Source organism: Cheilinus undulatus, linkage group 12 (genome assembly GCF_018320785.1).
Source record: "Cheilinus undulatus linkage group 12, ASM1832078v1, whole genome shotgun sequence".
Classification (NCBI taxonomy): domain Eukaryota; kingdom Metazoa; phylum Chordata; class Actinopteri; order Labriformes; family Labridae; genus Cheilinus; species Cheilinus undulatus.
The window spans coordinates 33,876,452-33,902,639 of NC_054876.1; the positions used below are offsets into that span (position 1 = coordinate 33,876,452).

Below are 26,188 nucleotides of genomic sequence, written 5' to 3' on the forward strand. Positions count from 1 at the left end.
TTTACTTCCGCCATGGTCAGCTGTCGAAAGCGGTGTTGTGCAGCATTACCGCCGACTACTGGGTTTAAAGTAGGACAACGTTTGCATCTTCAAAATATTTTTTTAAGACTTATTCTATAGCCTTAACTTTAAGAAAAGTAAAACGAGGTGTACAGAAAACCAGTCAGTATCTGGTGTGACCACCAATTTGCAATAACCATGTTCTCTAATTAGGATCTTGATATGCCACACCTCTGGTGTCGGTGGATTATCTTGGCACAGGAGAACTGTTCACTAACACAGATTTAGACAAATTTGTGAACAATATCAGAGAGAAATATGCCTTTTATGTACGTAGAAAAACTCCTAGATCTTTGAGTTCAGCTCAAGGAAAATGGGAGCAAAAACAAAAGTGTTGCATTTATATTTTTATATTTCTGTTCAGTGTACTCATTATAGGCCTACAGTTTGTCAGAAACTGAAACCAAAAGGGCAGCAAATATGGTAAATATTTTTTCCTATGTAGACTTTTACTGTTTCCTTTAAAAACCAGAAAAAGTTGCATTATCGCAATCACTAATTTATCTATAAAACTGAGGAAATAAAGTAATGACAGAGGTATGGGGGGAAGAAAGCTTAAAACAGGTATAGATATAAAAATAATGAAAAGAGTACAAACAAGGAAGCCCTAAATGCTTTAATGCAGTGTTAATTTTGGAAGCTATTTACAAAGTTATGATTATATTATTATTATTTTTAAAGTTATCATTAATATAATGAAAATAATGACAACAATAATGATAATTTTAATAATTATTATAGTGATAGTTGGCAGTAGGAGTAAAAATATTCCTACTACTATTACTACTAAAAAATAGTTGTAATAATCATAACATAAGTAATCATGATAACCATAATGGCAATACATGTAGTAATAAAGATATAATCATAATGATGATACTAATAAAAATGATTATGAAATAGTTCTACTACTACTACTCAGAAATAATCATCTTAATAGTAATGGTAGTAGTACTACTTCTACTAGTAGTAGTAATAACAACAAAAACAATAATAATAGTAATAATGATATTTAAACTAATACTAATAATAATTATTATTGTGAAAATAGTAGTAGTAATAATAATAATGATAATGATAATAATTCAAAAATGAATTACATCAAACAGGGCTTTTAAAATCATAGAAATACTTGTAGCGTTTTATGGGTCAAAAAGGTATTCTTAAACCCTTAATGAGCAAGTCTCTGAACACATTAAGAAAGAGAAATCTGCTAAATGACTGTTTGACAGCTAGATCTTTGATGAATCACTTTTCAAACCAGTGAGTCCAGTGATTGAAAAGGAACAAATTACATCAATTGAAGAAATAAAGCAAACAGAATGATGCACATTTGAGCTGAGGAAACTGAAGCTGTATGGTGAGGCTGGGTGGTCAATCAATAACTGAATCAGCGTGTCAATAAGCTGTTTTGGGAAATGATGAAGGCAGTGTTTGTCTTTGTTTCACAACTGTGGGCTTTTTTGTGCAACATGTGATATTGTGTACACATAGTGGGAAATCCAAGAAGAAAAAAAGGAAAAGCTCTGACCCACATTGGGTCAAAACTCACAGAACAACATTTTTAGACCACTGCAGCAAGCAGAGAAGAGGTAAGCTCAACTGAACTGGATTACATTTTCAAAGCTGTTAAAATTAAATGTATTTTTCTTTTGTTTTTTGGCTTTCATGCTCAGCAAATACAAAAAGTTAGTTAAAAAATGAAAATGATTTAATCATAAGTAATTTGTTTTTTCTCTGTTTATCTTAGTTTATTAAAAAAGGATAAGTTAAATCTCTCTCTCCAATAATGTGGTTCAGGAATTGTGTAATATACAAATCTGGATCTTTTCTGTGACACACATTGATCTCCTTTTATTTACTGAGAAGTTAATTAGTACCGAGGGTTTCAGCCCCTTTTCTTAGCATCGCTCTGTTATTTGAAATAAACCTGCTGCTTCAGAGAATTTCAAGTTAGTTTTTCCATTTTTACAGTCCACAGTTCAGCATGGAATTTTCTGCCCACCGGATTTTGTTTGCAGCACTGTCATGTCTCCTCTGCATGGGTAAGACACTTCTTCTAAGACAACAACACTCATTGTAGGGTATTTCGATGACTAAATGTCTTAAAGTGTGGGGGTTTCTCTAGTTATTTACACCCATTCTCCTCAAGGACATACATGCCCATGCAAAGTATTTTTATGAGATCTTAATATTATTAAATCCTCTCCTTCAAACAGCATATGTTTACATTATAATTAGGGCTGTTAAATAATTGAAAATATCAATCACAGTTATTCTCTGAATGTCTGTTGTTAATTGTGATTAACTCCCCTTTGTGCCAAATTTTGAAAGTTCACTATTTTGTATTTAAAGCTGTGTTTGTCTCATTCCAGATTTTTGTACTGTCATGAACTAACGATAGTGGACAGTCTGTTTGGATGCAGACCCACATTTATTTCAAAGAAAATAAAATATTCTGTTAGAACAAAGATTATTTCTAGAACAGGAAACAAAGGAATTTGTCATGGATTGAAAAGGAATTAAGGAACCAGTAAAAATGCTAAATGTTTGATAACAGAAGGTGTAGAGACTGTAGAGCTTATTTTACATCAATGAGGCTTCTGTGGCTTCACCAAAGTGTACATAGAGAGGCAATAAAGTATCCGATTCATCACAGTTAAAAACAAAACAACACACCAGTTGTAGATTTTGATTGATCCAAAATAATGCATCAGTGGTTTACAGCCCAAAGTATAACTTAAAATGCATTCCTTTCCTTTTTTTTCTGATCCAAAAGTTGCCTCAAGCTCAGCTCACAGCAGCATGCACTGCCAAACTCAACCAGGCTAATGACAGTAAAGACACTGTCCCTGTAAAACAAAATCCCACATCTGTGTCTTAACACACTAGATGTGTTGGAATAACTGAGAGTTAACAGCCAGTTACATGTTTTTGTTTACTGTGAGGAAATTTCTCAAAATCTATAACCAACGGAGGCCTGCGGATGATTAAAAGCATCATAACAAAGAGATCTGTGCCAGAAAACAGTAGATATAATCCCCAACTTCTGGTGCACTATGCCAGAGTTCATAGTAAGGTCAGGGGAAGGCAAATTCCTGGAGTGCTTGTCTTTTTACTTGAACAAGGCACAACAAGAACAAACATCTTACCTGCTGAAGGTGTGTTTTAATCCATATTTCACTTGTCTTTAGTCCTGGGTGATTAAAAGAAACGGACTGTGGCTTTGTCTCTCTCAAAGCAGCAACACTTCAATCCTTCCTGTCCTTTAGTGTTGCAATACTGAAGCTAAGCATCGCAAAGCATCCGATGATAAACACGTTCTATTCCTGCCCAGTCTGTCACAATAAAAACCTCCAATGCTAATCATCACTGACGGCTTTACTTTTATTTTGAAGAGCAACATCATGAAATGGAGTGTTTTCAGCAATTTAACAAGAAATACTGGGAGAGCCATAACTGAATAGTTAAATACAGGATGAAAGAACTGAATTGAGACTTTTCAGCTATAATCTGTCTGCCTGTCATAACATAAATGTAATTTGTTTCTCTGGTAGTTTAAAAAAGAGAGTTAGCGTAGCAGCATAGTGCTATACTATCTGTCTGCTCAGACAGATGATTAGTTCTTCAGGTTGTAGCATTTTTTAAACTTTCAGAGGATCGTATTTCTCGTTGTGGGTGTGACTTTGGCTCATTAAACAGAAACGCCCACACCATCAGATATTTGGGCCTCATTTTTCATGTTTTTCAAGCTTAATTTTCTAAACTTAGTGATGCCTTTCATGACTAAAATTTGGCCTGGTGGTTCAAAACACAGTTTTGACAACAAACACAACAACAAACAACAAACACAACAAACACAGTCATACAACAAACCAAAAATGCAGATTTTTTAAAATCACTTTACAGGGACTTTAAGTGCACTGGATTTTGTTTGAAACATGTAAAAACAAACTTTTACATGTTACATAACGAGTTTGACATCATTTTGCAGTTATTAGACTTCACTGACATTGTCATTCCTTCTCTTTTTTACCCATAAGATGAAAGAAAGTCTAAAATAATTCATACTTGAAAATTTGAAGTCATGTCTATAGTATAGCAAGTGCATAATTGCCTGTAATGTTAAATTATATGTGTCCTCTTGCACACTATAAAATGAGAATACATGAAATTGGGGGGAAAAGTAATTCTCATAATGTTACATAGACTGGGCTATATGAATTTGTCCTTGAGTGCATTGCAACACCTCAGTGCTCTAAAACTGTGTGTATTATTTTTCAGGAGGTGAAGTGCGTTGTGACTGCACAGAAACAAATGTTCAAATAGAAGGAGGTCATTACACACTGACCAAGCAGCTGCAAAGAGGCAGCCAGCTGATCTACCACTGTCCAGAAGGCTCCTATCCATTTCCTGCTTCTTCCCGCCTCTGCCAGCCTAATGGCGAATGGAAACCTAGATTCAAAAGATTTTCACCCCAGCGATGCAGGTGTAAGTAAAGTGATGAGGATGAATCTCACTATGCTTCAGGCCTCTGAGGACTACATGATGATTTTGATACTTTTGCTTTTCAGTGGTTGAATGCCCTGACCCCAGTGTGCTGGAGTATGGTAATGTCTCCCCTCTTCAGGAGAATTACTTTGTCCACAATGTGACGACTTATGAATGCTATTCTGGGTACTCACTACGAGGCTCACAGGCACGTACCTGCTTACCAAACGGCAAGTGGAGCGGCTACACTCCCATCTGCGGTAGCGACTGTAAGTCCTTAACAACAGTACGTTGTCTCTCAGAGCTGGAATACATCCTCTATATAACTTTTAAAACCAGTCATCTTTTTGTCACCACAGCAGGAGATACTTGTGCAGATCCTGGTGTACCAGCTGGTGCCTCAAGAACAGGCAACACATTTGGAATCGATGACACTGTGAGGTACAGCTGCAACGGCAACCTGTTTTTGGTGGGGTCAAGTGAGAGAGTGTGTCAGGAGAACGGCCAGTGGACCGGCAATGAACCAGGGTGCTACTGTAAGAAAAAAAACTCACAAGGTTGCTCATGCTCTGAACTGTGTAGGAAATGTTTATTGAAAAATTTCTAATATTAGATTGTTAACATATGAAATAGATCATTATAATCTATTATAGGTCTATCCATTTTCAAATTTTTCCCTTTTTTTCACTCTTTGTTGGCTGTGAGAGAGTGCAGACTTTAACATAACTACCAGCTCAATAATCTGTCAAATTTTCTTATTATCTGCCAAAAAGAAGCAGGAAAGTAGTTTCAGAAGCCCCAAGATGACTAAGATCTTGGTGTTTTTCTGCAGTTAGTACTCAAAGACTCTCCTGGAGAGTTGAGAACACAACCTATATTCTCAGGATGAAACTATGACCAGCTGTAACCACAGTGACCTTTATATATCAAAGTTTATAACAAGTTAACACTTTAGGATTTGGGACAGGATGATACAACTCAACATGATGCAATATGCAGCTTGATATGGAATGATGGCGTACAATACCATACCATAAAATAACATATGACATGATACGATGATAGTATAAGATACTATATGATAGGATAAGAAATGATACAAAATATAATACCACACCCTATTGTACAGTATCATATGATACAACACCATACAGAACAAAAGAGTACAGTTCGATATGGTGCAATACCATACCACACCATTCCTTGCAATACAGTGCAATATAGTACAAAACAACACAATACGATCAGTGAGACAGAATAAGATACCATTTGGAATAGTACAATACTTTATAATGGAACATAATACAGTATAATATGAGATGCCATTTGGATTGATATTACAGTGCTGTGAAAAAGTTTTTGCCCCCTTTTGGATTCCTGAATTTTTTGCATATTTATCACACTTAAATGTTTTGGCTCTTCAAAAAATGTTTAATATCTCAAAAAGACAACCCAAGTAAATACAAAATGCAGTTTCTAAATGATGATTTTATTTTAAAAAATCCAAACCCATCTTGCCCTGTGTGAAAAAGTAATTGCCCCCCTGAGCCTAATAACTGGATGTGACACCTTTGGCAGCAGTAACTGAAATAAAGTGTTTGCGATGCAAGTCTTTTGTATCGCTTTGAAGGAATTTTGGCCCACTCTTCTTTGCAGGATTGTTTTAACTCAGCCATACTGGAGGGTCTTTCAAGCGTGAACTGCCCGTTTAAGGTCACACCACAGCATCTTAATTGGATTTAAGTCCAGACTTTGACTTGGCCATTCCAAAACCTGATTTTTTTTTTCTTTTTTTGAGTCATTCAGAGGTGGACTTGCAGGTATGTTTTGTCCAGCTGCATAACATGCAAAAGCACTTGAGCTTGAGGGTGTGAACTGATGGCTGGATGTTCTCCTTCAGGATTTTCTGGTAGACAGCAGAATTCATTGTTCCATCAATCACAGCAAGTGGTCCAGGTCCTGAAGCAGCAAAGCAGCCCCAGACCATCACACTGACACCACCATGTTTGACTGTTGGCATGATGTTCTTTTTATCAAATGCTGTTATTTTTATGCCAGATGTAACTTACACCTTCCACAAAGTTCAGTTTTTGTCTTGTCAATCCACAGAATATTTCTCCAGAAGTCTTGGGGATCATCAAGATGTTTCTTGTCAAATGTGAGACAAGCCTGTGTGCTCTCTTTGGTCAGCAGTGGTTTTGGCTTTGGAACTCTCCCATGGATGCCATTTTTGCCCAGTGTCTTTCTAATGGTTGAGTCATGAACTGTGACCTTAACTGAGGCCAGTGAGGCCTGCAGTTCTTTGGATGTCGTTCTGGGTCCTCTTGTGACCTCCTGGATGAGTCGTCATTGCTTTCTTGGAGTCATTTTGGTTGGCCCACCACTCCTAGGAAGGTTCATCGCTGTTCCCAGTTTTCTCCATTTGTGGATAATGGCTCTGACCGTGGTTCGCTGGAGTCCAAAGCCTTGGAAATGGCTTTGTAACCTTTGCCAGACTGATAGATTTCAATCACTTTGTTTTTTCATTTGTTCATGAATTTCTTTGGATCGTGGGATGATGCGTTTCTTTTTGAGATCTTGTTGCCTACTTCACCTTTGACAGTGATTTCTTGATTAAAATAATCTGGTGGTAAACAGGCCTGGGTGTGGCCAGTGAAATTGAACTCAGCTTTCCAAGAACTGTGGTTGATCACAGTTAACTCATGATTTAACAAGGGGTGGGGCAGTGACTTTTTCACATAGCACCAGATGGGTTTGGATTTTTTCCACCTTAAAAAATTAAATAATCATTAAAACACTGCATGTTGTATTTACTTAGGTTGTCTTTGTCAAATATAAAAATGAGTTTGATGATCTGAAAAATTTAAGTGTGATAAATATGCAAAAAATCAGGAATCAGAAAGGGGGCAAATACTTTTTCACATCACTGTACATACCATACAATCAAATAAGATACCATTTGGAATGGTACAGATACTTTACAATGGAATATCAAACAGTATGATATAAGATGGCATTTGGAACGATATCATATGACACAGAACAATACGATATGACAAGACACAATAAATCGTGAAACGGTATGATACAAAACGATACCATACCATATGAAACAGTATAGAGCCATACAGGATCATACGATACCATTTGATACAATACAATACAATACAATGAATACAATTCAATTTAATTAAATGTACAATTATACAACATTGTATGGGATATATAATATGATACACAAGGTTTGTTACAATACGATACAATAAAATATTAAGTATGATTTATAGCACAGTACATTACAGTAACATCACTCCATATGATCTAAACCAATGCTATACAAAACAATACATTATGATATATTACAATGCAATACAGCAGGATACATCATATAGTTTCATGATAAATAGGACAGGACATACAATGCAGTGTGAAACCTTCATATGAACTGCATCAGTAAAACTTCAATACTATGATTCTATAATATCTATTAACAGACAGGATTTCATCTCAGAGTCTCAGAGAACTGACTAGAGCTAGAAAATAGCAAGGGATGAACTCCAATCATTCTAGTTCTTTCCCCTTTTTCAGTGTGTTTGTCATTTTCCATTTGAAAAAATGAGCACATTTTGATTTTCATTCAACACTCTGAAAGTGTGCTGTTATCCTGATACATAAACTACACATTGTTGTTTCCTGGCTTGTTGATCTGCTTTCAGATAATGCTGCTCTGAACAACTGTGAACACTGCGACTCTCACTTTGCATGTTATAAAAGCTCAACTCTGACGTGGATGAAGTTTTTGTCACTTATGAAATGTAAAGATGCCGTTTTAAATTCTGTTTTTGTGGTTCTTGCTTGTGGCAGATAAGTACACCTATGATACTTCACTGGAGGTTTCACAGAAATTTGGCGGTGCGATCACAAACAGCCTCACTTCTATACAGTCAGTGACTCCAGGTAAGTTCCTGCAACTGAGTCAATTATGAGTACAATACACTGGTGAACATAATCTGCCTTAATCTTAATACAGTTAGAATTGTACAGTTAACTTTTCAGTGTCTTATTTTGTGTATAATAAAGCAACACAGTGGTTGAGTGTACATTATTTACAGAGTATAAAACAAGAAATTGTGAAGTTATAAAAGCCTCTACCTGACAAAAGATGACATTGTCCCTTCTTCGCAATACTCTTCTCTAATGTTTAAAAAACAATTAGAATATATATGTTTGTAAAGATAACTAGTTTTGTGGTGGATTAAACAGATGACAACCAGGAGGCAAGGATTATCAGTTTGAATAGAAGTGGGATTCTTGACATCTACATTGCAGTGGATATTTCCGAGAGCATCACCGAGAAAGACTTTTTAGATGCGAAGCAAGCCGTCATGTCCCTTATCAGAAAGGTAAGACACAAGCAGCTTTTTCTGAATTGAAACACATGAGACAAAAATAATCTAACAGTAAATGGCAGTTTGTTTCATTGCTTCTACAATTGTGAGGGAGCCGTCCTCACAAAGGATTTTTAACAGTTAGAAGTATTATGCTGAAGGAGGGATGCTTGTTTGATGATGATCAGTTTTGCTGATTATAGGTTCTGTTTTAAAGATGAACACTGGGTCAGGAAGCTTAATCTGCTGTTGATGGATGCTGGCAGTAAATGTGCTGAGTTGTAAAAAGATGATGGAAATATAGTGATGACAATAAAGCAGCACGGACATTAGATCAATAACTTAATCTTGTAAAGAATGAAATTACATGTTGGAGTTTTATTAGGATTGGCAGTGAGAAGAAGGGAATTAAAATCTGGAAATGCTGGAAATACTGTTAAGATGTTGAGAAACTTTAACAAATTATTTACTCCAGAACCATTTTTTTTTTCAGAATAATGAACAGTTGATCACTTAAAGCTCAGGGGTCTCATTCATAAACGCTACCTGCTGGTATGCACAAAATGGGGCCTGAAGTTGGCCTACGCCACTTTATATGCAAAGTATGTGATCTATAACAGTGGTTCTCAACTAGTCAAGCACCAGAACCCACCACCATATCCTTAATGGGAAATTGCAAACCAAAGTGCCAAAGTGTTTTTAATGAAAAATGGTGCAGTATATATTAGAAATAGGACACACAATGAAATGAAACGATGGGGCTGAGACGTATTCTCCAAAATAAAAGCACACATAGGTTTTTGTCTCATATTGTTTTCCAGACCCATGCGACCCACTCACTTCACAAGTGTAAAGCGTTGTGAGGCGTAAATGGCTTCACAACCCAAAAGTGGTTCGGGTACAGTGAGGTGGGGAATTGAAGTCAGTTTGTTATAAACGCATCTGAATCAAATAGTTTTACAAAACACAAAACTTTATTCCACAATCCACATCATCATAAGCAGGTGCTTTCATTTTCATGCAAGCCTATAAGCCACATTGTCATTTCTAACATGAAAATGTTAATACATAATACATTAAAACATCATCTTTAACAAACATAGCTAGAGCTAACTTAGCACAGCAGATATCAGAGGTATGAGCTTATGTTGTTGCTTTGTGAGCTTAGCTTCAGCTTGATAGCTTATGCAGCTAACGAAGCTACACAGGTAACCTACCTACATAGCTTACATAGTTGCTTTATGAGCTTAGTTTTGGCTATGTAGCTTTGTTATCTAAGCTAAGTTAGCTGTAGCAACGTAAGCTTTAGCCAATTTAGCTTAAGATAACCTAGTACAGCATCTTATGTGGCTGCTTTGTGAGCTAAGCTTTAGCTATGTAGCTTATGCAGCCAACAGAGCTACTCAGATAACATATCTGCATAGCTTACATAGCTGCTTTTTGAGCTTAGTTTTAACCACATAGCTGTGTTATCTCTTGCTAAGTTAGCTGTAGCAACGTAAGCTTTAGCAAATGTAGCTTAAGCTAACTTAGCATGGCAGATGGCGGAGGTATGAGCTTATGTTGCTGCTTTGTGAGCTTAGCTTCAGCTTGATAGCTTATGCAGCTAACGGAGCTATGCAGATTATGTACCTACATAGCTTACATAGCTGCCTTATGAGCTTGGTGTTAGCTATGTAGCTCTGTCATCTCTTGCTAAGTTAGCTGTAGCAACGTAAGCTTTAGCAAACATAGCTAGCTAAGCAAATAATGCAGATATGAGCTTACATAATTGCTATGTGAGCCTAGCTTTTCTCTGTAGCTTATGCAGCTAACAGAGCTATCCTGTAAGCTAACCATTTACTTGGCTTTTTTGAACATTTTTACTCAGGTTTTGCAGGTGAAGTTTTTTTTGTTTAAGATTTATTTTTGGCCCTTTTCGTACCTCTATTAGAGAGAACAGTGAATAGACTCAGAAACAGGGAAGAGAGTGGGGAGAGACATGCGGTAAAGGGCCACAGAACCCGGACCGCCAACGTACATGGGCCACACTTTAACCAACTCGATCATCTGCGCGCCCCTTCAGGTGAAGTTTTTGACTTTTAAGTTTGGTATCCTAACCCTTACCCTAGCCCTAAATGATTTTATTTGAAATTTTTCAAGTGTATTTCTGGTCTGAGATATCTCAGATGCATGGCCTGTGTGAGTGGTCATCAGAAAAGAACGGTCTGCAGCCAGACTGTCCTAGAAAGAGCCAGCTCAAATGACCCAGGTCACTAAAAAGAGCCAAAATTCCCATACTTGTAAGCACACAGCAGCTAGATATCTGATAAAAATAAGAGCAATTGTAGGATTTTGATTGGCAGTTCTGTTTAAAACAGGAAATGGAACTGCTGGAGAATACAATGACCAAAGGAGTACGGTGTTAATTTGGCAGTTCCACCAGCCATCTCCCTTCTGAATATTTTGTTTCCAAATAACATCACCAGTGAAACATTTTAACACTTGAGCACTTGTCATTTTGGCTTCACATCAAACAATGGAAGAGGACTGGAAACCTGTTGTCCATATTAATATAAAGTCATTGGCAGAGCCAGAGGGCTGAACACACTGATGCTTGATGCTGATTAGTGAGGTGTAACAAGAAAGATTCAAGAGAAAGAATGAATGCAATCTGGCTGTTTTTTTTACTTCAACTTCTTTATATATCTATTGATTTTTGTCTCAGCCCTTGAATCCACATACATCTAGAAAATGACATTTAAAATTCATAAGCACATTCCTTATTTTAAACAAGCATTAGTATGGCCATGCTTCCAACATTTAATAGTTTCTTTGGGTCTGCAGACAAATTAGTTTTGTGAATGCATCCGTTGTAACACCAAACCCATTGGGAAAAGTGGTCATATTTTTGCTCTGATCTGACAGATGAAGCCTTTTACATTGTCTGACACACTTTTAGAAGTGGATTTGGCACACTGTACTCTTTGCATGTCCAAACAGAGTCCCCTCCCATTTGGCTGCCAAAAGCCCATTAGAAGTAAATTTAATTATGAATTACCCATCATAATCTTGACGGATGCTTCTTGGCACGATTCTGTTGGCTTGTTGTCAGTGCACACTACGGGGTTCTCTTTCTGCTGATAAACGAATCAATTACTCAACAAAGTAACAACCATAAGCAGTTTCATACAAACAGAAGTGTTGCATTAACAAAATACTCTACCGTAGCCCAGTGAGCATATGATCACCAACGTTATGTGTTTTTGTGATACTATGGATTATGAATATCTGTTTTGTAATTAACTACTGTGTTTTCCTTCCACAGATTGCTTCTTTCAGTGTGTCTCCAAACTATGAAATCGTCTTTTTCTCCTCTCAAGTCTATGAAGTTTCCAATATTCTTGATTTTTTGGATGGAAAAGCTGTACAGTCAGATGTCATGACTAAACTGGAAAATTTTAAAGTAGGCGGTGAGTCAAACAGATCACATACTTTGTTCAAAAATAACTTTGATAAATACACTGCTTGATCTTTAATCTTTGTTTTACTTTGTCTAAAAGACAGAAACACTGGAACTGATCTGAACCTTGCCTTTAAGACCTTCTTGGAGCGAATGGCCATCATCAGGCAACAAGTGGGAGTGGACCGTTTTAAACAACGTCGTCATGCGCTTATCGTTTTTACTGATGGTAATATCAGCCTCTTAGGATACTTAAAAAACCTACATCTGCAATGTTGTAGTTGCATTAGTTGAAGACAAATGGTGCATTTAAATAATCTGAAGGTGAAGGTGATTTAGTATTTACATGTTTGATTCTTTTCTTATGTATGTCCAATCAAATCAGCCCTAATGACATGAGACACATCATAAATGTTTTATACATAATGCTTACAGAGTCAAACATTGTTTAATTTCACAGGATGGGTTCCAAACATAGCTCAACTCTTAAAGGTACAGTGTGTAGAATTTGGCTGCATTTCGCCGAACAGAAACGGTGTACATGGGATATAATGTTTATATATTTATGTGAAGTATGTTAAAATAAGTGCACAATCATCCCCTTTAAACTTTCGTTTTCTTTTTACAAAATTAGAAAAAAGCTTTTTAAATTTACATTACCGCGGGTTGGCCTCACGGAGGCTGACACAACAAACCGCCATGTTGTCTATGGCAATGTTTTGGGGACAGAAAGCAAAACGTGATTTTTAAATACGAACCTGCCCGCCAGACCTGAAAGCTACCTGGAAGGCAGGTGGAGAAGAAGACTGACCTATAATCTGTAAAATTATGGTTACAAAAATGAATGAATAAACCCTCACCTCGTCACTGCTGTAAATAATGTCTGGCTCACAATCCTTTTTGGTCTTCACAGGCTCTCGTCGCTTAGTGATGTGATGTTTTGGTGACAGATCGGCTCATTCTAAAATCTGAACGCTAGATGTCGCTAAAATTCCAAAGTCTGCACACTGCACCTTTAACCCCCAGGAGGGCAAGAGAGGCTTTCTGCTGCTGTACATGATAGAGAATTTGACAATCTTGATTGTAGCCTATGTGTTACCCAGTTTGGTTTTTATATTTTAGAATGAAAAGAAGTTGTTGTTTATTGTCCTGCACATCCTTCCATACTAGTAAATTTTTTCAATATTAAACTGAGGATCAATATTATTGTTAAAATTCCCAAGTTTTAGATTTAGAGAAATGACCTGTTCATCATGTATTGCTGGAACTATTTCAGTTACTATAAACACTGACACTTTGCTGTTCTTGAGAATATCTGATGTTGAGTGGCTTTTTGTCTGTAAATCAGTTGATTAATTTTTTGTTTATTCTTATTCCAGGTGCTTATAATATGGGCGGTTCGCCTGCACCCACTGTGAAGAAGATAAAAAATATGGTTTACATGAATCACACAAGTGATCAGGAGGCCAATTCCAGAGACGAGTTTCTTGGTGAGTTTTAGAGGAATTGTTGCTTTAGTAACTGTTACGACGGTGCAGACTAACTGTTTAGGTTAGGTTAGGTTGACATTACAAAAGTTTATTTCATGACGCTTATTAAGATATACAATACACTGTATTGAGTTTAGTTTACTTCATCAGGAGTGACTTTACCTTATTATTTAGGGTTTACAGTATTAATTTTACAGCTAGATAAAATGATTATTTAATTGTCTTCCACTGCACTCTAAGTATTATTTATGTGTAAATGTGTACAATTGGAGGTGCTATTTAAGCCCACTTAATTTGTTGTGAACATTTGTTCCTACACTGAAAAAAAAGAGAATTGTTGGATAAACAACATTACTTCAAGTGGCAACACTTGATGAAACGTATTATGTCCCTTATTTTGCCTGATTTTTATCATACTTTAATCTTGAATATTTATACCACTCAAAGAAGGCCAACTTAAGGGACTAGAAGTGACAATAACTGAAAGGTGCACACTGAACCAGGAAGCCCTCCTACATCATATTTGGTATACCATCCATTGTGTATTGTGGTAGCTCCCTACAGGTGGAGCTTTTCCAGCTGAGTCAGTAACTTCTCTCAGTGTGCAAAAGTGTGAAATGCCCAAAGGCACTGGGAAAACTCAGCAGACTAAAGTCCAAAGCACAGCAGCACCATTTAACGCGCATCAAAACAGCCGTCCCCATTTTTCTCGCCACACTGGCGGCAGCCAGACACTTATGGGCACATGGCATTGGCACATTTTAGGCCACTTCTCAATTACTGACAGTGTTTCCACAGGAAAAAAGCTGCTTAGTCTAATTCAAGCAAGTTGGTTAGTATTACTTTAATCTCGGCTGCCATAGGAGCAGCTCTTTTTGAGGCAATCTGAGGGCACAGAAAAATAAATTTAGTGCCATCTTTTGTTCGAGGTGTACAGGAGGCCTTAGTTGCTGGTGAAATACCACTGCTCCTATTGTTTTAGTTTTAGTTTTTTCACTTACCTGATGAGGTGGGCTTACAGCCTGGTATCAAGCACCTGGCCATGCTTGGGAGGTTTAACTGCACTAGTGTGCCTTGAGGTAAGTCTGGTGTGCTGTGGAAACTTGTTCAACTATATAATATTACTACATCATAATATTATTCTACATAATTATATTATGTTTATTATATTATATATAATATTACTACAAATGTATACCACCTGAAGTAACAGTAAATGTTTTAAACAGGCTATTTTGTATGGACATATTGTGTGCACTGAGATTTTGGCTTTATATTAGGTGTGCTTTGGGTAAAAAAAAAAAAAAGTTGAGAACCACTGAGCTAGTGAAACACTGTGCTGTACTGGAGAAGGTTACTGGACAAGAAAACAGATTTATTATCTTTCAGAAAAATTATTAATATTGGAAAATTATTTTTATTAGACCAATGTTGTTTATGTTGAATCACATAAATACAAAAATCACTGTGTTGGTTGCTTAACAGAGAACAGTCTACTGATGTCTTCAGATGGATTGATTCCTTTCAAATTGATTCCTCTAGGCTGTATGCTAGGCTTTCATGTTTGTGACAAACCAAACCTTAGCACTAAAATAGGATTTTTATATTTTGCAATTGTTATTTCCTGATGTGCTGCATAGAAGCTGTATATGCCGAAAACTACACACTGGTCACATGTTAAAATGTGTTTGATCACAACTAAACTACTGTGTGTATTTCTGTTGCAGACATTTATGTTTTTGCCATTGGAACAGAGATCCTTGATAGTGACCTGCAACCACTCGCAACAGGGCTGGGTGGTCAACACTACTTCAGAATGAAGTACATTAAAGATTTACAAGAGACATTTAATCAGATAATTGGTAAGGTATTGTTAATAATAAACAAATGCATTCAAGAGGTTTAATGTACTACCCTTAAAAAAATCTGCAAACTGATAGTTTAGTTTGAACACAGCAAAACATTCTTTTTAAAATGCAGATGAAGAAGCCGTGAAGGGCTTGTGTGGTCTTCACAAGGAGTTTGACACGGGTAACAAGAGGCATAGGTATCCATGGTCAACATTTGTTTCTGTCCAGGTAAATATTACACAACTCTCTTGACATCATAAAACATCTCTGAAATATGTTTGCAATATTTATTAATCTTATTACCCCTTTTCATGTTTTAAACAAATTTTATTTACACAACCCAATGCAAAGCTACAAAATCTGAGGCAGAAAAGTAGGAATATGTTATTCTGAAGATAGGTTGTTGTGCAGATTATAGTGATAGAAATTAAATAATCATCATACATAACCAACAATATAATGGCAGAACAAACAAAAACACAGCCAGTAAAGCAACAAACATTTGCTCACTTATGGATTGTGTATAATTTTGCTGATAAGTGAAATACAAAAAGAAAAACAGATGGCTAAGAATAGAGCCCTGCTGTACTCCATATTCCACGTCATAAAACCAATGCCATTTAATTGTGGAGAAAATGTTTATATCATTATCTAGGTATGTTAATGGCTTTTTACGCTTAATTTGGTTCTTAGTCACAATCTGATCTATGGAGAGTATACTTCTCTCTGATTGAGAAAACTTTCATTTAATCATTCAAAAATAATTGGCTTACAACAGCCTTTTCATTCTGTATCTGCAATATCCCCTTGAGTTTTGTTTTATTTTTGAGGAGACCCTTAAAACAGAAATATGCATGACAGACACAGACAAGATTTCCATTTATGCATGGTTGTTTTACAACGGTGTTGTATTTCTGACTACATTTTAAATAAAGTATTTATTTCCTGAATTCAGAATGAGGCCACCTTTAAGAACTGCCTCGGCTCTATGGTGACTCCTCAGTTTATCCTGACTGCGGCTCACTGCTTACCATTTGGAGTTTTGCCTGAACATGTCACTATTGAAATTGGAGAAAAGATAGGTAATATTATTCAATTATTCATGATTGAATAATTTGTACTCTCCATTTCACCTAAATATGACAACCTGGTATTTCAAATTCACAAACTGTCATGGTATGATGTTAAATCATGAAATGCTTTCTTTATCATTCACTGTATAATCCATTGTAAGACTTTTCATTTAGAAAAATGAAATTCAGCACCTCTTTTAACCATCTCTGTTGTCTCTTTCACAGTGAAAGGAGTTAAAAATTTCACAATACATCCAAAATACAATGTTAATGCTAAAGATCCCCTTGTGAAAGAGTTTTATGACTATGATGTTGCTCTCATCCAACTGAAGGATTATATTGAGATCTCCAATGTAAGTAGGTAAGAGCTTGCATCGTATTTATCATACCCAGATTTTTTTGTAGAGAATTGTGTCTTTATAGATAGCTCAGTGGGTTACAACAATGGCTTTGGTGCAGGAGGTTGGGGGTTTGAATCCTGGTCATAGGGAACAAGCGCAGAGAGTAAACAGAGTAGTCTACTCTCAGTGAGACAACAGCAGACCCACCCAGAGCTAAGACTGAGGCGTCACAGGAGCTGCACAAGAACAGGCTGTCAACAATGAGTAAGGTCCCAGGATCAAGATGGAAGACAACATCTGAGATCTCCATCCAGAAGTACTTCCTGTGACAGGCTCCCTCTCTTGAAGGGGACCAGAGCTTGAAGGAGACGCAATACCGCCCAGCTGGGCAAGGGAGGAATTATTATATAGAAGTTTAGCACCAATTTTTGCAGACAGGAAATATGGGGAGGGAGTGGGGGAAAGACATGCACCAAACAGCGCAGAGACCAGGAATCAATCCCACAACCAGTGTGTTGAGGACTAGAGCCTCTGCACATGCTCTACCCACGGAGCCAAACCAGAACAGTAAATTTTGTTTCTGTCGACTTTTATACTTGGAAAATCACACTGTCTTTGTCTTTAATACCTTGAACAGACCTATTTGCATACCCTGCACCCAAGAGACCAGTGATGCTCTGCAACTTTCTGGTGAAACAACCTGCAGACAACAAGGTGGGACAACTAAACCGACTGGTTAGGAAGAGCTTGAGCATATTCAGATAAGAACTGCGGTTCATTTATCCAAATATTCTTTGATCAGTGTTGTGATGTACATTTAAAAACAAAATGTCTATTGACCTAACAGGTACTACTAGGCATGTTTTTATTTGTATTTTAGAGCAGCTTCTGTTGAAGACTCATCTCGAACGACTCAGTTTTCTGTCGAAACGTGGAATTACCGTCAATGAAAGAGACATCCACGTAAAGCTCGGTGACAATGTGAGTTTCAGATGACTGTGCATGTGTCTGTTTTTTAAGCTTTCACTCAAATGCCCTATTGAGGAATGGCTTCTCATTGATACAGAGATATGAGTGCATCAGACATGCAGTGGATGCAGAGGGCATTGAAACGGATAATCCAACTGATGCAGTGACAGATAACTTTCTGTGCAGTGGTGGCTTGAATCCTTACAGAGATCATATAGCATGCAAAGGTATGTTGTTCTCCCTTTTACAGTAAATAAAGTCATCCCCCTCTTAATCCCTGAAACGTTTTAATTTAGCTAACTAGTTTCAAATTGTAGGCAGACACAATGAGAGGCATGCATGTTTTTGTCTTACTTAATGTATGTATGACAACCTTATCATCAGGATTCCCACACTGATTCATGTGAAATCATGTTTGTGTGTGTTGTTGTTGAACAGGTGACTCTGGGGGTGCTGTGTTTAAGAACTATGAGCATCGCACAATACAGGTGAGCAAGCAGTCTCCTCTAAAAAATAGTGCTACCACCTGGCTGGTATATGCCTCTTCGAGGTATACAATTGCAGGACACTGGCAGGGACAGTAACATTTCTGTTTAAGTGTAATTGTTGGAAATCTTATTCTTTGATGGGGTATGTGCATGTTGTGTAATTAAAGAGCTAGTTAGGTGTATAGTGGTCAGATTCATGCAGAAAGACTTTTGACATTCAAAATCCGATCAGGTCAGACTCAAGTCCATATCCAAGTGCAGGTTTTTGCCATATTTGACAAAATTCCTCAGTCACAGTTACTTTGTTCTAATAGAATAAAATCCCTAAAAGCATTTATGAGATACTGCATTCACAAGCAAGGGATACACATGAGGCCTAATGACCTTTGATCTGTAACCACCATCAGCTCATCCTTGCATCAAAGTGGATCTTTGTTCAAAGTTTGAAGGAAATCTCTTTAAGTGTTCTTGAGATGTCACAAGAATGGAAGCATAATAAAAGAGCATAGGATATCTCCTGTTAGCTAACATTTCTCAAAGAGAAAATAACACTCCATGGAAATGTATGAGGCTGTGTCATTTACCAGAGGATCCTGCTGAATAAAGAAACTGTGTTTCATTACAGCTTGCTGTGGTCAGCTGGGGAACACAGGATGTCTGCAATTTAAATAATGGGGAGTCTGTTGAAAACTCCAGGGATTTCCATATAAATCTTTTCAGAGTCGTTCCTTTCCTCAAATCGATCCTTGGAAATGATGACCAGAATGAATATGAACCACTTCACTTCTTGAAGAAATGAAATGTGTTCACATGACATTATGTGCTTTGCTATTTCATTTGTGAATACTTCATATGTAAAAAAATGCCTTATGCTATTTTTTGGTTGATCCAATAACTGTCAATAGAAGATTAACATGAAATGGCACAGTCTTCACCATGTAAAGTATAAAGCATTCTTATTTTTTAAATGAACAATTGTACTGAAGACGGTCATGCTGTGCTGTCCTAAGTTGAAGTTTAAAACATTTAAGAATACTTCTTGAGGCTAAAATCCCACTATGTGAAGAAATTAAAAAATACTATTGAACCTGTGTTTAAATTTTTATGTGTTTTTTTAATTCTTATTTCATTTTATAATAATTCAACCAGGTGGTTAAGCCTGAAAAGATGATAGATTGGCCAGATTCAATGTCAGTCATCAGACAGATCCATCTTACAAAGCAATAAGCTGATAGGCTTGTTCCCAGTCAGAGAATGACCGAACCAATCAGTGTTATTTAAGGCACTGACCAAGGCCACCCATAAGGGGGGATAATAAAGCTTTCTGGGGCCTAGCCACATTAGGGCCCATGGAGGTCAGGAAAATCATGGTCCATTGTGAAGTTGATCTCTGATAACAGTTTTTAACTTGAAGCGGAACAGTAACACTTATCAAAGCAAAAAAAAAAGTCAACCCTGTTTTCTACTTTAGCAATACCCTTTTTAGTAGTGTTAACTATGTGAATGTAACCTTGCAAAGCAGATACACCCATTTCCGTGTTTCTTACTGGCAAATCCATCTTGTAAAGCGCCCATCTGAACTGTTTGGGCCTGGTTAGAAAGTGACAGGACCAATCAGCATCGAGGGGCAGTACTTTCGGGCATGGCGGAGTTGTGACGTAAGCAAGCAGCAAGAAGAGGCCGGTGCAATTATGGCGATATTTCAGTTATTCATATTCATTATAATTTTGACTACATTTCTTTTTTAAAAGAAGAACAAAGAACAGCAGTGAGTTGTTTCCTTTTCAAAAACAACCAGAGTCGTGTATTGACATGTCTACAGTCACCATGTCTCCCGTTATTCAGTTCTCTTTGGAGTTTACTCCTCAGTAGCAGCACACTTTGGTTTGGGGCTACGACGTCACGTGTTTTGTTGATCAGATTGGCCCGTAAAGATGTGACAGACAGAAATTTCATCCATTCACCCTCAGAGGTTTTTTTCAAAGGCTCTGCCCTTTCCCAAACACTCTCTATGGAAGGTTTACCAGATGGATGTGTGAAACAGATCCATTAGGCGTGTCAGGTACTTGGACTAAGTAATGCCAGACTTCATAACTAAGCCATGATGTGTGCAAATGTAAATACCAGAAAATAAAGTAGAGGGAACTGAGACAACTTTAAGGGCAAAAAATACATTTAAAAAATTAGCTAAAAAAGGTCAAAATGGGTTATGAGTGGCAAAAATTATCAGTAAAGTTATAGATATAAGGCTTATAAAGTGGTAAAGATCAGTTGATAGAGGTGTAACAGGTCAAAAAGGGCTGGTAAAAGTAGTGAAGACAGGCGTAAATTGGCAAAAATCAGTTAAAAGTCATAAAATTTTCCAAAATTGCTGGATAAAGAAGTGAAAAGGGGTCAAAGATTGGGAAAAATGGGTCAAAAGTGACAGCAATTGGTTTAAAGGGGCAAAAAGTATTAAACATAGATTATAAGAGACAGTAAAAAAAGAAGGATTAATAGTGGCACAAATAGTGGGAAAAAGGGTTAGAAGGGGCAAACATTTTACAAAAAAGTGGCCTGATTAAGCAGTATAAAATAGTAATAGTTGTAAAAGAATAGATGAAAATGGTGTAAAAATGAGTTAAAAGTGGCAAGGGGGTCAAAAATGGGTGGAAAAGAGTGGAAAAATGGGCAGAGAAGTGGCAAACATTGGTAAAAGGGACAAAAGTATCAAAAATAGGTTAAGAGTGGCACAAATATTGCAAAATTAGTGGTCACATTTTTGAAAAGGGGTTAAAAAGTGGCACACATAAGCAGACACTGTGTCTGTGTTTTGTTGCTCTGATTGGCCCATAGTGAGTATGACAAAATCTTTGTCCAATCACCTTCTGAGGTTTTGAAAGGTCCTGCCCTTTCAAAACACACAGGCAAATTTTCACCTGATTGAAATTTTTTACCACTTGTATGGTACAGCTGGCTGTGAAGCTATTTGCCCTTTGTGGATAATAAAGATATCCTCGATCCTTAGCTACACTGGCTTATGTAGTGATGTGAACAACATAGCTAGTAGCTGTGTTGGCTTTAGCTAAAGCAAACAAAGCCCAAGCAAGCACTGTTCATACTTCTAAAACTAGTCTATACATTATTTTACCTGAATTAGACCTCAGACCTTTTTCTGTTTTACTTATGAAATGTTGCTTGTCTATAATGTTTGCAATGTAGTGATTTCATGAATGTAACTGCCAGACTTTGTTTATGAATAAAGCTGCATTCAAAAATAAAAAATCTAAAACTGGAAAAACGTTGCACTGGCACATTATAGCACTTCTGTTCTTAATTTCGACCTACTCTCAGATAAACGGTAAGTGAGAGTGGCTGTCAGAGATGTACGGTCTACAGTCAGGCAGTCTTGAAATCTACAGAAATAGTTCATCAGCAAACACAATGAGTTTGAATAGCATTTTCCTGTTGAAAAGATTCTGCAATATCTATATTGCAAGTTGAAAATTGCTACGTCAAAGGAAAAGAGCCCATTGTTTATCAGTTAGTCTCGATTTAATTTCAGTTAACAGAATTCATATTACACTAATTTTTCAAATCTGAATTTATTACACAATTTCCTTTCTGTTTCTTTTTCAAAGCTGCTCAAAAGAGGAAATGAGCAAAAGAATGACTGCAGCACTTAAAAGGTTTCATCAAAACTCTTTTACGGTTCAAGTCTGCTGATGGAGCCGTCCAGCTCCCCTCTGGGTCAGTGACTCAGGGCCCATTTCCAGAGTGCAAGCCTACGCAATGCGGACACTCAGCCTGGCAGCAGGCCAACTGAGAGCATTCAAACTGAATGTAGCAGAAAGTTGTCTTTTTTTTTTTTTGGTTTGTAATTAAGTTTTTCCTCCCTCTTTCTTACTTTACCATGGAGGTAAACTGAGTTTGTCATTCATTGCTTCGACTGCAGCCCACAAACAAACAAGGCCATTGAATTACAAATGATTTGTGGTAGTCAGAGCAGGTTTATGGCCTCACATTATGTCATTTTACTGTCTAACTATGATCTGTTGACCATTACACTGTCAGGCATCACCTCAGAGGAAATGGGCCCCTTGCAATTTTCTTTACAGCGTATTGGTTAAATATCCAAGTATCAAAGAACAGTGGAGAATTTTCAACATCAGTGTGAGGTCTATCTGACGTGGTGAAACACCTACCTCGTATGTGAGGTTGTGCATTTGGTCAGTGATGTACTGGCCTCCCATGGGAACATCCATCTGGTTTAACTAAATGAGAGAGCGAGAGGGAGGAGGCCAGTGGGATGAGAGGAGGAGGCAGAGGCGGAGGATGACAGACTGTTTGAGAGGAGGGAGCAGCTTAATTGAATGAAACCCTCTCTTGGTCTTCGATGCTGTAAACAAGAAGGAAATTTAAACCGAAGACCATTCCTCATTAAATCCCACAGGAAGACTCAGTTACATCTCTGTCTGATCTTTTGTTTCTTAAAGTACCGTCTGCTAATGCAAACATCACATATCCCCTCTTCAGTTTAAACAAAGCCTCTGACTGAAATCAATCTGTTTCACCTAAACTGATTAGCACTGTTTGGATAGAGCTGCATGAATACAGACAGTATATTCTGAGCAGCCCCACCCCTACCCCCACCCTCGCTTCCTATTCAAGGCTGGTACTCTCAGCATATTCCTGATGAAGCATCCTGCTGTTTAAACTCTGGCTGATCTGTCTCTTTACTGGCCTTAAATCAACCTTATGGGCCATTTTAGAAATTACTACCATTAAGAACTGCATACATACACTTTTCCCCCATTTGAGCTCAGAAAAGAGGGTCAGGCTCACATGCATTCATGGCAACTGCTGATCCTATCACTTGAATATTAAATTATATGGAGGGTTTTATTCAGATTAGTCTGTCCCCCGTTCATTAGCTGGCATGTCTAAAAATTACTCAAGATAATTTGGTATGAATCCAAGAGGAGTTTGACAATAAAGTGGGATATTTTTCTGTATTTATTCTAATGAAAATGATCTGGTTTTGCTACACTGTGTTTCAGAGTGAGTAGGAAGATGGATATGTGTGTCTGTGTTGATCACTAGCTTAGTTTAGAAAGACTAATAAAAAACATCAAAAAGGCTCTCACTAATTATATAAAGCAAGACTAAGGCACTTGTGCTGCTGACTTAGTCACAATTTAACTGGGATAAAACTTTTTATATATACAGCACTTAACAAATTTATAAGACCAACTGTCATATTTGTCTCAGAGACCATCCAGCGTCATGAAGTGCTTTAATGCGGACTCCTTCATTTTCAGTGAGCTCTCCACGTTTTACCATTTTGAACAGGAATGAGGGATTTCAAACTGAATTCACCTGGGCTCCTGGGTATCCTGGGCTTCTCTGAGAAGTCAAAAATTAATCAAGCATAACATTCAACCTCTAAAACTCATTTTTCTGTTCAGGAATGCAAATAAATAACTATAATTTGAAACATTAATCAAGAAATGATAATGTGCTTTCCTATTTTTTCAGGGTTTTTTTTTTGTAAATCAGTAAATGTGAAAATTCCTGGATAACAATAATAATTATATTTTAGCATTAAAAATATCATTTGGGGTAAAGAGCTTCTACACCTGGGTGTATTAACCATTGCAGAAACATAAAAAAATGATTTGGGTTTTACCAGTTTTTACCAATGCTGTTAATTTAGGGCAGCTGTGGCATAACCCTTACTTTGGGTGGTGGTCTAATAAATTTATTAAGCACTGTATATATATGGAGATGGGGATTAATTTTTCTGCAAACCCAAATATACAATCATTTTGTTCATCAGTCCACCTTTCAACAACATGGCCACTGCCTTAGCTGATGAAACACCATGTCTTCCAAGATCATTTGTGGTAGGTCTCAGTAGGTCGGTCTCAGTATTACCACTTCCACTCTGTACCCAGCAGTGCTTGTTTTAATATTAAAATGAAAAGCAAAAGAAAAAATTCTGGTGCACATGGTCAATACAGCAATTTCAACAACAGCACTGACATTTAAAAGTGACTTTGGAGTAGCACTGCCAAATGGCAGTGTCATGGAAAGTTTTTTTTTCCACCAAATAACTGTGTATGAGCTCAGCATCTCTGCACACCGGTGCATATGTGTGGTGATAGGCCAACAAGACAATAAGGGGAGTATTAAAGCTGTGCCTTTTGACTTATTTACAAAGTTTTAGTGTGCACATTTTATTTAAGCTTTAACAAAGCATCACACCGTTTGCCTGTATGGAGACAGATACATATTTAAACATGCTTAGGCAGCACCGCCAACTACAACCGATAAATAACATTAAATAAACAGTCATTTCTAACATGAGACACATCTACTGTGTTATCTTGTTCAATATGAGCAGGGAGAAGTGCTTTAAAGAGGTCTTACTTTAATCAGGGATCGTGGACTAGGTGTATCATCAAACCCAAATATGTTTCCCTGTGGGCGTGTTTCAACAAAGTCCAGTTGTTTTCTAGCTTTGTCACTTTCTCTCTCAGTTACAAAGACAAATCCAAGTCATGAGCATTATTCATAAATATTATTGCTGCTTTTGGCAAGATATTGTTTTTTTTATTTTGATTGCTGATGTGTTTACCACAGTGTTGTTTCAGTTTAATCATAAACAAACACATCAATAAATTCTTCTTGTCAAGATGTTTTTTTTTTTTGTTTTTACAGAATTAGCGTGGTGGAACAGCGTATTAAAACAGCACAGTTCGGCATAAGCTTCATGTTCAAATGTGGGCCATATTTCTTGTTTTTTGTAGAGTCTGCTGCAGGCCAATCAAATTTGGACCACAGGCCTCATTTGCCCTCCATGCCCTAGTTTGGGCCCCGGTATAGTGGAAGTGTGTCAGTTGCTTTTCAAAAAAAAAAAAAAAAAGCAATATGTGCAAACGAAGGTAGTTTCTACAAAGAAATGATAAGGTGAGCTTTTACTTTGAAAACTAAAAACTAGAAGTGTTTTCACACTGTGTTTATCTTTAGTCACTTTAGAAAGTCATTGGAAGAAACATGTTTTTATCGTTATTGTACAGGAAGTTCCACCCACATTCATAGCTACAGTAGACCCCCCTAAGAATAAGGTGGATGAAGTATTTATATAAATATATATATGTAATTCAATGAATATTAGTTTTGTGAGAAGATGTCACAATAACTGGAGGAAACAACACTAGAGCAGAGGTTTAAAGTAAATTACAGTGGTTGAGAGGCAGGGCAACATAAGGTGAATATATGTCAATTTTTCAAGGTAATTTGTGCTATTTGAGAATATTTTGTAATAAGCATGCTGACTCCTTTTAGACTGAGAACATTTACTGAAGAACAAGCACACCAATGGGCTGTTTGATTTTAGTCAAGTAGATTTTCTGTGTAGGGCCTACTGTATGTATTTGACATGAATGATACGTATGTGTCTGTTAAAAAGATGAGACACTTCCTAAAAATGCAGAACAAACTCAGCAGTGTAAATGTTGGTGCCATTATTAACACAAACCAGAAGTTTCTCACAGGAGCGTCAGTAAAAAAGCGGGCTATACCAAATCCCCCTCTCTTGGAGACTTTAGCTGT

At 37.0% G+C, this 26,188-nt stretch overlaps 1 protein-coding gene across 1 annotated transcript; it reads left to right on the plus strand.

The window, feature by feature from the left end:
- Positions 1-1,574: 1,574 nt before the first annotated feature.
- Positions 1,575-19,679, plus strand: LOC121518408 (complement factor B-like). The gene is made up of 19 exons (XM_041800696.1): positions 1,575-1,652; positions 2,035-2,105; positions 4,345-4,551; positions 4,635-4,820; positions 4,911-5,087; positions 8,416-8,508; positions 8,815-8,954; positions 12,247-12,391; positions 12,482-12,610; positions 13,761-13,871; positions 15,599-15,733; positions 15,852-15,949; positions 16,677-16,803; positions 17,020-17,155; positions 17,773-17,849; positions 18,016-18,116; positions 18,202-18,331; positions 18,543-18,592; positions 19,218-19,679. The coding sequence occupies exons 2-19, from the start codon at positions 2,048-2,050 to the stop codon at positions 19,389-19,391; spliced, it is 2,274 nt and encodes a 757-aa protein (XP_041656630.1). The 5' UTR covers positions 1,575-1,652; positions 2,035-2,047; the 3' UTR covers positions 19,392-19,679.
- Positions 19,680-26,188: the final 6,509 nt, after the last annotated feature.

Coding starts and splice junctions, on each gene's coding strand:
- LOC121518408 (XM_041800696.1), top strand. CDS start 2,048: ATGGAATTTTCTGCCCACCGGATTTTGTTTGCAGCACTGTCATGTCTC. Junction 5,088..8,415: donor CAATGAACCAGGGTGCTACT/GTAAGAAAAAAA, acceptor TGCTTGTGGCAG/ATAAGTACACCTATGATACT. Junction 8,509..8,814: donor TATACAGTCAGTGACTCCAG/GTAAGTTCCTGC, acceptor TGGATTAAACAG/ATGACAACCAGGAGGCAAGG.